We start from the raw sequence: 13767 nt of genomic DNA on the forward strand, positions 1-13767 counted from the left end.
TGTGCCAAAGCAAAGATCCCAGCTGAGCTATCTATTCCCCACAACAAGATGAGGGTTTAGAACAAGGAGATCTGAAGCGGAGGACCTGCTCCTCCAAAAACCAACCAACACCCAATGTCCCCGGAGGCAAGAGCGACCACTCAGAACTCAGAAGGAGACGGTGGGATCGGCTTCATCGCATTCCCGAGTCACGCTCATCACGTCCTCTGAAGCCCACCTTCACCTCTCCGATCTGTAAGCCACGTGAGACGCCAAAAACATTCCCTACAGTTCAGTAATTATATAAGACAAATGAATCTATGCACTGTGCTAGCCAATAAAGATAAAAACAATAGAAAGGGTAAAGATGGAATGAGACATCTGCTCTGGAGACTCCAAAGCTGACATTTGCCACCATCCTTTCCCTCAGCTATTAAAAGGTATCAGCACTGCGGACTGTCAATCTGTAACATCTGTAATTATATATGGATCTACCAGGACTTTATAGATTAACCTCCAGTCACATCCAGACCTGCTCCATCACATGTAAATATCATGAAAACAATGCTTTCTGTGACCGTCCCTGACTACTGACCATCCCTTTCTCATTGCTGATCCCAGTCTCACACCATGGTCACATGGCCAGTAATCATCCCGATCCGTTAATCAGCCATCGCTTGTTCTCCCATATGAAACTAACCATTAAGCAAAAAACGGATCCTATACAAATAAAAGAAAAACAATGGATTATTAACGGATCCTTCTTCAATAGATGTCAATGCTAAAAAACGGATCCAGCTGAAATTAGCTTTTTTTTAGCTGTCATTGTCTCCTCTGTTGTGTTGCCTCCATGTGTCCTGCATCTTGTGTCATTGTCTCCTGCGTTGTGTCTTGCCTCCATGTGTCCTGCGTCTTGTGTCATTGTCTCCTGTGTTGTCTTGCCTCCATGTGTCCTGCGTCTTGTGTCATTGTCTCCTGTGTTGTGTCTTGCCTCCATGTGTCCTGCGTCTTGTGTCATTGACTTCTGCGTTGTGTCTAGCTTCCATGTGTCCTGCGTCTTGTGTCATTGACTTCTGCGTTGTGTCTTGCCTCCATGTGTCCTGTGTCTTGTGTCATTGACTCCTGTGTTGTGTCTTGCCTCCATGTGTCCTGCGTCTTGTGTCATTGACTTCTGCGTTGTGTCTTGCCTCCATGTGTCCTGCGTCTTGTGTCATTGACTTCTGCGTTGTGTCTTGCCTCCATGTGTCCTGCGTCTTGTGTCATTGTCTCCTGTGTTGTGTCTTGCCTCCATGTGTCCTGCGTCTTGTATCATTGTCTCCTGTGTTGAGTGTTGCCTCCATGTGTACTGCGTCTTGTCATTGTCTCCTGTGTTGTCTTGCCTCCATGTGTCCTGCGTCTTGTGTCATTGTCTCCTGTGTTGTCTTGCCTCCATGTGTCCTGCGTCTTGTGTCATTGTCTCCTGTGTTGTGTCTTGCCTCCATGTGTCCTGCGTCTTGTGTCATTGACTTCTGCGTTGTGTCTAGCTTCCATGTGTCCTGCGTCTTGTGTCATTGACTTCTGCGTTGTGTCTTGCCTCCATGTGTCCTGTGTCTTGTGTCATTGACTCCTGTGTTGTGTCTTGCCTCCATGTGTCCTGCGTCTTGTGTCATTGTCTCCTGTGTTGTCTTGCCTCCATGTGTGCTGCGTCTTGTGTCATTGTCTCCTGTGTTGTGTCTTGCCTCCATGTGTCCTGCGTCTTGTGTCATTGACTTCTGCGTTGTGTCTAGCTTCCATGTGTCCTGCGTCTTGTGTCATTCACTCCTGCGTTGTGTCTTGCCTCCATGTGTCCTGCGTCTTGTGTCATTGACTTCTGCATTGTGTCTTGCTTCCATGTGTCCTGCGTCTTGTGTCATTGACTTCTGCGTTGTGTCTTGCCTCCATGTGTTCTGCGTCTTGTGTCATTGACTCCTGTGTTGTGTCTTGCCTCCATGTGTCCTGCGTCTTGTGCCATTCACTCCTGCGTTTTGTCTTGCCTCCATGTGTCCTGCGTCTTGTGTCATTGTCTCCTGCGTTGTGTCTTGCCTCCATGTGTCCTGCGTCTTGTGTCATTGACTCCTGTGTTGTGTCTTGCCTCCATGTGTCCTGCGTCTTGTGTCATTGACTCCTGTGTTGTGTCTTGCCTCCATGTGTCCTGCGTCTTGTGTCATTCACTCCTGCGTTGTGTCTTGCCTCCATGTGTCCTGCGTCTTGTGTCATTGTCTCCTGCGTTGTCTTGCCTCCATGTGTCCTGCATCTTGTGTCATTGTCTCCTGTGTTGTCTTGCCTCCATGTGTCCTGCGTCTTGTGTCATTGTCTCCTGCGTTGTGTCTTGCATCCATGTGTTCTGCGTCTTGTGTCATTGACTTCTGCGTTGTGTCTTGCTTCCATGTGTCCTGTGTCTTGTGTCATTGTCTCCTGCGTTGTGTCTTGCCTCCATGTGTCCTGCGTCTTGTGTCATTCACTCCTGCATTGTGTCTTGCTTCCATGTGTCCTGTGTCATTGACTCCTGCGTTGTGTCTTGCCTCCATGTGTCCTGCGTCTTGTGTCATTGTCTCCTGCGTTGTCTTGCCTCCATGTGTCCTGCGTCTTGTGTCATTGTCTCCTGTGTTGTCTTGCCTCCATGTGTCCTGCGTCTTGTGTCATTGTCTCCTGCGTTGTGTCTTGCCTCCATGTGTCCTGCGTCTTGTGTCATTGACTTCTGCGTTGTGTCTTGCTTCCATGTGTCCTGTGTCTTGTGTCATTGTCTCCTGCATTGTGTCTTGCCTCCATGTGTCCTGCGTCTTGTGTCATTCACTCCTGCATTGTGTCTTGCTTCCATGTGTCCTGTGTCTTGTGTCATTGACTCCTGCATTGTGTCTTGCCTCCATGTGTCCTGCGTCTTGTGTCATTGTCTCCTGTGTTGTCTTGCCTCCATGTGTCCTGCGTCTTGTGTCATTGTCTCCTGCGTTGTGTCTTGCCTCCATGTGTCCTGCGTCTTGTGTCATTGACTTCTGCGTTGTGTCTTGCTTCCATGTGTCCTGTGTCTTGTGTCATTGTCTCCTGCGTTGTGTCTTGCCTCCATGTGTCCTGCGTCTTGTGTCATTCACTCCTGCGTTGTGTCTTGCCTTCATGTGTCCTGCGTCTTGTGTCATTGACTCCTGTGTTGTGTCTTGCCTCCATGTGTCCTGCGTCTTGTGTCATTGACTTCTGCGTTGTGTCTTGCTTCCATGTGTCCTGTGTCTTGTATCATTGTCTCCTGCGTTGTGTCTTGCCTCCATGTGTCCTGCGTCTTGTGTCATTGACTCCTGTGTTGTGTCTTGCCTCCATGTGTCCTGCATCTTGTCATTCACTCCTGCGTTGTGTCTTGCTTCCATGTGTCCTGTGTCTTGTGTCATTGTCTCCTGCGTTGTGTCTTGCCTCCATGTGTCCTGCGTCTTGTGCCATTCACTCCTGCGTTGTGTCTTGCTTCCATGTGTCCTGTGTCTTGTGTCATTGTCTCCTGCGTTGTGTCTTGCCTCCATGTGTCCTGCGTCTTGTGTCATTCACTCCTGCGTTGTGTCTTGCCTCCATGTGTCCTGCGTCTTGTGTCATTGACTCTTGTGTTGTATCTTGCCCCCATGTGTCCTGCGTCTTGTGTCATTCACTCCTGCGTTGTGTCTTGCCTCCATGTGTCCTGCGTCTTGTGTCATTGTCTCCTGCGTTGTGTCTTGCCTCCATGTGTCCTGCGTCTTGTGTCATTCACTCCTGCGTTGTGTCTTGCTTCCATGTGTCCTGCGTCTTGTGTCATTGTCTCCTGCGTTGTGTCTTGCCTCCATGTGTCCTGCGTCTTGTGCCATTCACTCCTGCGTTGTGTCTTGCTTCCATGTGTCCTGTGTCTTGTGTCATTGTCTCCTGCGTTGTGTCTTGCCTCCATGTGTCCTGCGTCTTGTGTCATTCACTCCTGTGTTGTGTCTTGCCTCCATGTGTCCTGCGTCTTGTGTCATTGACTCTTGTGTTGTATCTTGCCCCCATGTGTCCTGCATCTTTTCTCTTTGTCTCCTGAGTTGTCTTGCTGTTAGTATCACGCCGGAGTCCTGCTCTGACAGGCAGGGTGTCCGGCATGGTACTTCACTCACCCGCGCTGCGGTCAGTTCCTCCCTTCCCCAGGCTTTGCATGCCCCCAGCAGAGCTTCCAGCCATTTACTTAGGGCGCGCCCTCACACCCTCTTAAAGGGCTAGCATGTGCACTTGCTAATTCTTCCACAGCCAATGGCTGAGAGGCATTATATATATATTGCTTCCTCCCCACTGGGGAGATGCCTGAGCAACCTTCCTGTTTTGCAGTCTATGTTTTGTAAGGTTGCATACCAGTCCCTGCTGCACTCTGGTGCAGATTCTGCCTGCTGCACTCTGGTGCAGACCCTGTCTGCTGCACTCAGATGTGAACTCTGTCTGCTGCACTCTGATTCAAACTCTGCCTGCTGCTCCATCCAGTCTGTCCTTCTGGTCCAGCTGCTGTGCAACCGTTGGTCTGTCCTGGAGTGGCACCAGGCATTCACTGGGAGGAAAGTCTAATCTCATCATCAGAGGCTCTAGTGAACAGTCCGGGGCTCGCTTAGTCACACTCCTCCAGGCTCTCAGCGGTCCATGGTACAGTGGTTCCACAAACCACGTCCGTGACAATTTGCTCAGGCCATGGAGCCTGCTGGACCCCGGATCCTGCCTGTTCGGACCATGCATGGAGAGCTTTGCCAACAGAAAGATGCAGAGGAAAAGCTGTCCTTGTACTTGCAGTCCCTGACTATCAAGTTGGAGGCCTTAAACATCTCTCTAGAGTTCCAGCATGTTGAAGCAGCCGTGTCTTCTCCAGAGACTTCCCAGACTGTCTGCTTAGTTCGAGATCCAGGTCCCCAACTCGCAGCTTCACCACGCTTTCACGGCAATCCGAAGCTCTTCTGCGGGTTTATTAATCAGTGGCGGCTACATTTTGAACTCCTTCCTCACCACTTCCGGTTGGACCGAGCAAAGCTGGCATTCCTTATGTCACACCTAGGAGTCGAGGCCCTGGCGTGGTTGAACCCATTATGGGAGAGAGGGGACCCAATCATCTCCAATTTGCCTGCATTCTTTGAGGCTTTTCGCAAAGTATTTGATGAACCCAGGCAAACCACCTCTTCAGCTTCAGCTCTTTTCCATTTACGTCAGTCCTATTTTATCTGTGGGACAATATGCGGTACGCTTCCGCACTCTAGCGTCCGAACTCGGATGAAATAACGAAGCTTTGGTGGTGCCATTCTGTCTTGCCTCCATGTGTTCTGCATCTTGTGTCATTCACTCCTGCGTTGTGTCTTGCCTCCATGTGTCCTGCGTCTTGTGTCATTGTCTCCTGTGCTGTGTCTTGGTTCCATGTGTCCTGCGTCTTGTGTCATTGTCTCCTGTGTTGTGTCTTGCCTCCATGTGTTCTGCGTCTTGTGTCATTGTCTCCTGTGTTGTGTCTTGCCTCCATGTGTCCTGCGTCTTGTGTCATTGACTCCTGTGTTGTGTCTTGGCTCCATGTGTCCTGCGTCTTGTGTCATTGTCTCCTGCGTTGTGTCTTGCCTCCATGTGTTCTGCGTTTTGTGTCATTGACTCCAGCGTTGCGTCTTGCCTCCATGTGTTCTGTGTCTTGTGTCATTGACTCCTGCGTTGTCTTGCCTCCATATGTTCTGCGTTTTGTGTCATTGACTCCTGCGTTGTGTCTTGACTCCATGTGTTCGGCGTCTTGTGTCATTGTCTCCTGCGATGTGTCTTGCCTCCATGTGTCCTGCGTCTTGTGTCATTAACTCCTGTGTTGTGTCTTGCCTCCATGTGTTCTGCGTCTTGTGTCATTGTCTCCTGTGTTGTGTCTTGGTTCCATGTTTTCTGCGTCTTGTGTCATTGACTCCTGCGTTGTCTTGCCTCCATGTGTCCTGCGTCTTGTGTCATTGTCTACTGCGTTGTGTCTTGCTTCCATGTGTTCTGCGTCTTGTGTCATTGACTCCTGTGTTGTCTTACCTCCATGTGTTCTGCGTCTTGTGTCATGGACTTCTGCGTTGTCTTGTTTCCACGTGTCCTGCATCTTGTGTCATTGTCTCCTGCGTTGTGTCTTGCTTCCATGTGTTCTGCGTTTTGTGTCATTGTCTCCTGTGTTGTGTCTTGCCTCCATGTGTTCTGCGTCTTGTGTCATTGACTCCTGTGTTGTGTCTTGCCTCCATGTGTCCTGCGTCTTGTGTCATTGTCTCCTGTGTTGTGTCTTGCCTCCATGTGTCCTGCGTCTTGTGTCATTGTCTCCTGCGTTGTGTCTTGCCTCCATGTGTTCTGCGTCTTGTGTCATTGTCTCCTGTGTTGTGTCTTGCCTCCATGTGTCCTGCGTCTTGTGTCATTGACTCCTGTGTTGTGTCTTGCCTCCATGTGTCCTGCGTCTTGTGTCATTGTCTCCTGCGTTGTGTCTTGCCTCCATGTGTTCTGCGTCTTGTGTCATTGTCTCCTGTGTTGTGTCTTGCCTCCATGTGTCCTGCGTCTTGTGTCATTGACTCCTGTGTTGTGTCTTGCCTCCATGTGTCCTGCGTCTTGTGTCATTGTCTCCTGCGTTGCGTCTTGCCTCCATGTGTTCTGCGTCTTGTGTCATTGTCTCCTGTGTTGTGTCTTGCCTCCATGTGTCCTGCGTCTTGTGTCATTGACTCATGTGTTGTGTCTTGGCTCCATGTGTTCTGCGTTTTGTGTCATTGACTCCTGCGTTGTGTCTTGGCTCCATGTGTTCGGCGTCTTGTGTCATTGTCTCCTGCGATGTGTCTTGCCTCCATGTGTCCTGCGTCTTGTGTCATTGACTCCTGTGTTGTGTCTTGGCTCCATGTGTTCTGCGTCTTGTGTCATTGACTCCAGCGTTGTGTCTTGGCTCCATGTGTCCTGCGTCTTGTGTCATTGTCTCCTGCGTTGTGTCTTGCCTCCATGTGTTCTGCGTCTTGTGTCATTGTCTCCTGTGTTGTGTCTTGCCTCCATGTGTCCTGCGTCTTGTGTCATTGACTCCTGTGTTGTGTCTTGGCTCCATGTGTTCTGCGTTTTGTGTCATTGACTCCTGCGTTGTGTCTTGGCTCCATGTGTTCGGCGTCTTGTGTCATTGTCTCCTGCGATGTGTCTTGCCTCCATGTGTCCTGCGTCTTGTGTCATTGACTCCTGTGTTGTGTCTTGGCTCCATGTGTTCGGCGTCTTGTGTCATTGTCTCCTGCGATGTGTCTTGCCTCCATGTGTCCTGCGTCTTGTGTCATTGACTCCAGCGTTGCGTCTTGCCTCCATGTGTTCTGCGTCTTGTGTCATTGACTCCTGCGTTGTGTCTTGGCTCCATGTGTTCGGCGTCTTGTGTCATTGTCTCCTGCGATGTGTCTTGCCTCCATGTGTTCTGCGTTTTGTGTCATTGACTCCAGCGTTGCGTCTTGCCTCCATATGTTCTGCGTTTTGTGTCATTGTCTCCTGCGATGTGTCTTGCCTCCATGTGTCCTGCGTCTTGTGTCATTGACTCCTGTGTTGTGTCTTGCCTCCATGTGTTCTACGTCTTGTGTCATTGTCTCCTGTGTTGTGTCTTGGTTCCATGTGTTCTGCGTTTTGTTTCATTGACTCCAGCGTTGCGTCTTGCCTCCATGTGTTCTGCGTCTTGTGTCATTGACTCCTGCGTTGTCTTGTCTGCATGTGTCCTGCGTCTTGTGTCATTGTCTACTGCGTTGTGTCTTGCTTCCATGTGTTCTGCGTCTTGTGTCATGGACTTCTGCGTTGTCTTGTCTCCATGTGTCCTGCGTCTTGTGTCATTGTCTACTGCGTTGTCTTGTCTGCATGTGTCCTGCGTTTTGTGTCATTGTCTACTGTGTTGTGTCTTACTTCCATGTGTTCTGCATCTTGTGTCATTGACTCCTGCGTTGTCTTGCCTCCATGTGTTCTGCGTCTTGTGTCATGGACTTCTGCGTTGTCTTGTTTCCACGTGTCCTGCATCTTGTGTCATTGTCTCCTGCGTTGTGTCTTGCCTCCATGTGTCCTACGTCTTGTGTCATTGTCTCCTGCGTTGTGCCTTGCATCGTTGTGTCCTGCAGTAATTTCTCATGTATCCGCGAGTCCTGCATCATTGTTGCATTATATTCAAGCCTTACATTTTACTAAAAACATTACTTTTCAACAATATGCAAAAATAAATCAGAGGTGTGCTTGTTTTGGTTTCCTACATGATTAGAAGTGAAGACCCACAACTCTTAGGCCCAGAAGTAGAGATGATGCAAAGCCAGAGCAGATCCTTCACCCTCTCCCAAACCAGACACTGTGGCTGGATTCATCCATGGCATGGATCTGCTCTACGAGATGAAACCTGACACAGGACTCCACCTGGGGAACAGTCACAAGAGTCATAGGAGGATGACCAGCGCTCACTTGTGGAGAACCATGTGAACTGCACATTCATGTAAATTCATGAAGCCCAAACCTGACCCCATTACTATAACAGACTGATTACACAGCTCCAAGAGCACAACCCATAATATGAGATGGGTCAATGGGAGATGTCCTACTGCCACCCTACAACGCTTCATGTCACTCCCAGATGTCCATCCCATCACAGCACCGGGTGCTCAGCACGGTCAGAAAGAGAAACCAGAGAAAATAAAGGGGAGCTCCTATGTCACAGGAGAAGAGAACAACAACCATCTTCTTTCTCCACTATAGAGCTCCTGCATCTTCCTCCCTCCTTCACTATAGAGCTCCAGCATCTTCCTCCCTCCTTCACTACAGAGCTCCAGCATCTTCCTCCCTCCTTCACTATAGAGCTCCAGCATCTTCCTCCCTCCTTCACTATAGAGCTCCAGCATCTTCCTCCCTCCTTCACTATAGAGCTCCAGCATCTTTCTCCCTCCTTCACTACAGAGCTCCAGCATCTTCCTCCCTCCTTCACTACAGAGCTCCAGCATCTTCCTCCCTCCTTCACTATAGAGCTCCAGCATCTTCCTCCCTCCTTCACTATAGAGCTCCAGCATCTTTCTCCCTCCTTCACTATAGAGCTCCAGCATCTTTCTCCCTCCTTCACTATAGAGCTCCAGCATCTTCCTCCCTCCTTCACTATAGAGCTCCAGCATCTTCCTCCCTACTTCACTATAGAGCTCCAGCATCTTCCTCCCTCCTTCACTATAGAGCTCCAGCATCTTCCTCCCTACTTCACTATAGAGCTCCAGCATCTTCCTCCCTACTTCACTATAGAGCTCCAGCATCTTTCTCCCTCCTTCACTATAGAGCTCCAGCATCTTCCTCCCTCCTTCACTATAGAGCTCCAGCATCTTCCTCCCTACTTCACTATAGAGCTCCAGCATCTTCCTCCCTCCTTCACTATAGAGCTCCAGCATCTTCCTCCCTACTTCACTATAGAGCTCCAGCATCTTTCTCCCTCCTTCACTATAGAGCTCCAGCATCTTCCTCCCTCCTTCACTATAGAGCTCCAGCATCTTCCTCCCTCCTTCACTATAGAGCTCCAGCATCTTCCTCCCTACTTCACTATAGAGCTCCAGCATCTTTCTCCCTCCTTCACTATAGAGCTCCAGCATCTTCCTCCCTCCTTCACTATAGAGCTCCAGCATCTTTCTCCCTCCTTCACTATAGAGCTCCAGCATCTTCCTCCCTCCTTCACTATAGAGCTCCAGCATCTTCCTCCCTCCTTCACTATAGAGCTCCAGCATCTTCCTCCCTCCTTCACTATAGAGCTCCAGCATCTTCCTCCCTCCTTCACTATAGAGCTCCAGCATCTTTCTCCCTCCTTCACTATAGAGCTCCAGCATCTTTCTCCCTCCTTCACTATAGAGCTCCAGCATCTTCCTCCCTCCTTCACTATAGCGCTCCAGCATCTTCCTCCCTCCTTCACTATAGAGCTCCAGCATCTTCCTCCCTCCTTCACTACAGAGCTCCAGCATCTTTCTCCCTCCTTCACTATAGAGCTCCAGCATCTTCCTCCCTCCTTCACTATAGAGCTCCAGCATCTTCCTCCCTCCTTCACTATAGAGCTCCAGCATCTTCCTCCCGCCTTCACTATAGAGCTCCAGCATCTTCCTCCCGCCTTCACTATAGAGCTCCAGCATCTTCCTCCCTCCTTCACTATAGAGCTCCAGCATCTTCCTCCCGCCTTCACTATAGAGCTCCAGCATCTTCCTCCCGCCTTCACTATAGAGCTCCAGCATCTTCCTCCCTCCTTCACTATAGAGCTCCAGCATCTTCCTCCCTCCTTCACTATAGAGCTCCAGCATCTTCCTCCCGCCTTCACTATAGAGCTCCAGCATCTTCCTCCCTCCTTCACTATAGAGCTCCAGCATCTTTCTCCCTCCTTCACTATAGAGCTCCAGCATCTTCCTCCCTCCTTCACTATAGAGCTCCAGCATCTTCCTCCCTCCTTCACTATAGAGCTCCAGCATCTTCCTCCCTCCTTCACTATAGAGCTCCAGCATCTTCCTCCCGCCTTCACTATAGAGCTCCAGCATCTTCCTCCCGCCTTCACTATAGAGCTCCAGCATCTTCCTCCCTCCTTCACTATAGAGCTCCAGCATCTTTCTCCCTCCTTCACTATAGAGCTCCAGCATCTTCCTCCCTCCTTCACTATAGAGCTCCAGCATCTTCCTCCCTCCTTCACTATAGAGCTCCAGCATCTTCCTCCCTCCTTCACTATAGAGCTCCAGCATCTTCCTCCCTATTTCACTATAGAGCTCCAGCATCTTCCTCCCTACTTCACTATAGAGCTCCAGCATCTTCCTCCCTACTTCACTATAGAGCTCCAGCATCTTCCTTCTCCACTATAGAGCTCCAGCATCTTCCTCCCTCCTTCACTATAGAGCTCCAGCATCTTCCTCCCTCCTTCACTATAGAGCTCCAGCATCTTCCTCCCTACTTCACTATAGAGCTCCAGCATCTTCCTTCTCCACTATAGAGCCCCCCGTATCTAGTCCCCCCCATATCTCTGGCCCTCGTCTCCCGTCCCCCCTCCGTATCTCGTGCTATCGTCCCCCCCTTCCGTATCTCGTCCCCCCCAGTATATCGGGCCCCAGTCCCCCGTATCTCGTCCCCCCCGGAATATCGGGCCACAGTCCCCCGTACCTCGTCCCCCCCCCGGTATATCGGAACCCAGTCCCCAGTATGTCGTCCCCCCCCCCGGTATATCGGAACCCAGTCCCCAGTATGTCGTCCCCCCCCGGTATATCGGGCCCCAGTCCCCAGTATCTCGTCCCCCCCGGTATATCGGGCCCCAGTCCCCCATATCTCGTCCCCCCCCCACCGGTATATCGGGCCCTAATACCCCGCATCTTGTCACCCCCACTGGTAAAGTGGGCCCCAGTGCCAAGTATCTCGTCCCCCCCACCGGTATATCGGGCCCCAGTCCCCGTATCTCGTCCCCCCCCCCCCCCGGTATATCGGGCCCAGTCCCCCCCCGTATCTCGTCCCCCCCCGGTATATCGGGCCCAGTCCCCACTCCCTCCCGTATCTCGTCCCCCCCCCGGTATATCGGGCCCAGTCCCCCCTCCCTCCCGTATCTCGTCCCCCCCCGGTATATCGAGCCCAGTCCCCCCCGGTATATCGGGCCCAGTCCCCCCCCCCGTATCTCGTCCCCCCCCAGTATATCGGGCCCAGTCCCCCCTCCCTCCCGTATCTTGTCCCCCCCGGTATATCGGGTCCAGTCGCCACCCCCGTATCTCGTCCCCCCCGGTATATCGGGCCCAGTCCCCCCCCGTATCTCGTCCCCCCCGGTATATCGGGCCCAGTCCCCCCCCGTATCTCGCCCCCCCCCCGGTATATCGGGCCCAGTCCCCCCCTCCCTCCCGTATCTCGCCCCCCCCCGGTATATCGGGCCCAGTCCCCCCCCGTATCTCGTCCCCCCCGGTATATCGGGCCCAGTCCCCCCTCCCCCCCCGTATCTCGCCCCCCCCGGTATATCGGGCCCAGTCCCCCCTCCCTCCCGTATCTCGCCCCCCCCCCCGGTATATCGGGTCCAGTCCCCCCTCCCTCCCGTATCTCGCCCCCCCCGGTATATAGGGGCCCAGTCCCCCCTCCCTCCCGTATCTCGCCCCCCCCCCGGTATATCGGGCCCAGTCCCCCCTCCCTCCCGTATCTCGCCCCCCCCGGTATATCGGGCCCAGTCCCCCCTCCCCCCCGTATCTCGCTCCCCCCCGGTATATCGGGCCCAGTCCCCCCCCCCCCGTATCTCGTCCCCCCCGGTATATCGGGCCCAGTCCCCCCCTCCCTCCCGTATCTCGCCCCCCCCCGGTATATCGGGCCCAGTCCCCCCTCCCCCCCGTATCTCGCCCCCTCCCCGGTATATCGGGCCCAGTCCCCCCCCCCCCCCGTATCTCGTCCCCCCCGGTATATCGGGCCCAGTCCCCCCTCCCTCCCGTATCTCGCCCCCCCCCGGTATATCGGGCCCAGTCCCCCCCCCCCCCGTATCTCGTCCCCCCCGGTATATCGGGCCCAGTCCCCCCCCCTCCCGTATCTCGCCCCCCCCGGTATATCGGGCCCAGTCCCCCCCCCCCCGTATCTCGCCCCCCCCGGTATATCGGGCCCAGTCCCCCCCCCCCCCGTATCTCGCCCCCCCCCGGTATATCGGGCCCAGTCCCCCCCTCCCTCCCGTATCTCGCCCCCCCCCGGTATATCGGGCCCAGTCCCCCCTCCCCCCCGTATCTCGCCCCCCCCCGGTATATCGGGCCCAGTCCCCCCTCCCCCCCCGTATCTCGCCCCCCCCGGTATAATCGGGCCCAGTCCCCCCTCCCTCCCGTATCTCGCCCCCCCCCCCCCCCCCGGTATATCGGGCCCAGTCCCCCCTCCCTCCCGTATCTCGCCCCCCCCGGTATATCGGGCCCAGTCCCCCCCTCCCCCCCGTATCTCGCCCCCCCCGGTATATCGGGCCCAGTCCCCCCCCCCCCCGTATCTCGTCCCCCCCGGTATATCGGGCCCAGTCCCCCCTCCCTCCCGTATCTCGCCCCCCCCGGTATATCGGGCCCAGTCCCCCCCCCCCCCCGTATCTCGTCCCCTCCGGTATATCGGGGCCCAGTCCCCCCCTCCCTCCCGTATCTCGCCCCCCCCCGGTATATCGGGCCCAGTCCCCCCCCCCCCGTATCTCGCCCCCCCCGGTATATCGGGCCCAGTCCCCCCCCCCCCGTATCTCGCCCCCCCCCCGGTATATCGGGCCCAGTCCCCCCTCCCCCCCCGTATCTCGCCCCCCCGGTGCCTCTCACCTGATGTCCCCCAGCCTGGCTCCGGCGCTGCCGCTGGGCCCGGGGAGCTGTCCGCCTCTCGCTGGTGCTGAAGCTCCGGGGCTGGGGAGAGGCTGCACGGCCGCCCCGCCGCCCTCCTCGGCCTCCAGGCTCGCCTCGTTCCCCATGCCGCGCTGCGTGTGCGGAGAGAAGGCAAAACGGGAGCGGAGACTGCGAGCAACGGAGGACGGAGCGTCACAGCCCGACACCGAGCTCCGCCATCCCGGCCCTGCGCGCCCCCGCCTGCCGTCACGTGACCGCCGGGAGCGCGCAGAGAGAGAGAGAGGGAGGGAGAGGGAGAGGGAGAGAAAGAGAGGGAGAGAGAGAGAGAGAGGGAGAGAGAGAGAAAGAGAGAGAGGGAGAGAGAGAGAGAGAGGCAGAGGGAGAGGGAGAGGGAGAGAGGGGGGAGAGAGGGAGAGAGAGGGAGAGAGAAGGAGAGAGAGAGAGGGAGAGAGAGAGAGAGAGAGGGAGAGAGGGGGAGAGAGGGAGAGAGAGGGAGAGAGAAGGAGAGAGAGAGAGGGAGAGAGAGAGAGAGGGAGAGAGG

The 13767-nt window shown here is 54.3% G+C and overlaps 1 protein-coding gene across 1 annotated transcript in view; it reads right to left on the bottom strand.

Moving 5' to 3' along the window:
- Positions 1–13489, bottom strand: part of LOC141077988 (protein bassoon-like) — a 104052-nt gene extending 90563 nt beyond the window's left edge. Inside the window, exon 1 of the mRNA XM_073564779.1 lies at positions 13206–13489. Within this exon, the coding sequence (XP_073420880.1) occupies positions 13206–13351 (146 nt within the window). The 5' untranslated portion in view covers positions 13352–13489. The remainder of the gene's footprint in view (positions 1–13205) is intronic.
- Between the last annotated feature and the right edge of the window lie 278 nt (positions 13490–13767).

This window comes from Dendrobates tinctorius, unplaced genomic scaffold, assembly GCF_039654945.1.
Source record: "Dendrobates tinctorius isolate UK_male_01 unplaced genomic scaffold, ASM3965494v1 ptg000487l, whole genome shotgun sequence".
NCBI lineage: Eukaryota > Metazoa > Chordata > Amphibia > Anura > Dendrobatidae > Dendrobates > Dendrobates tinctorius.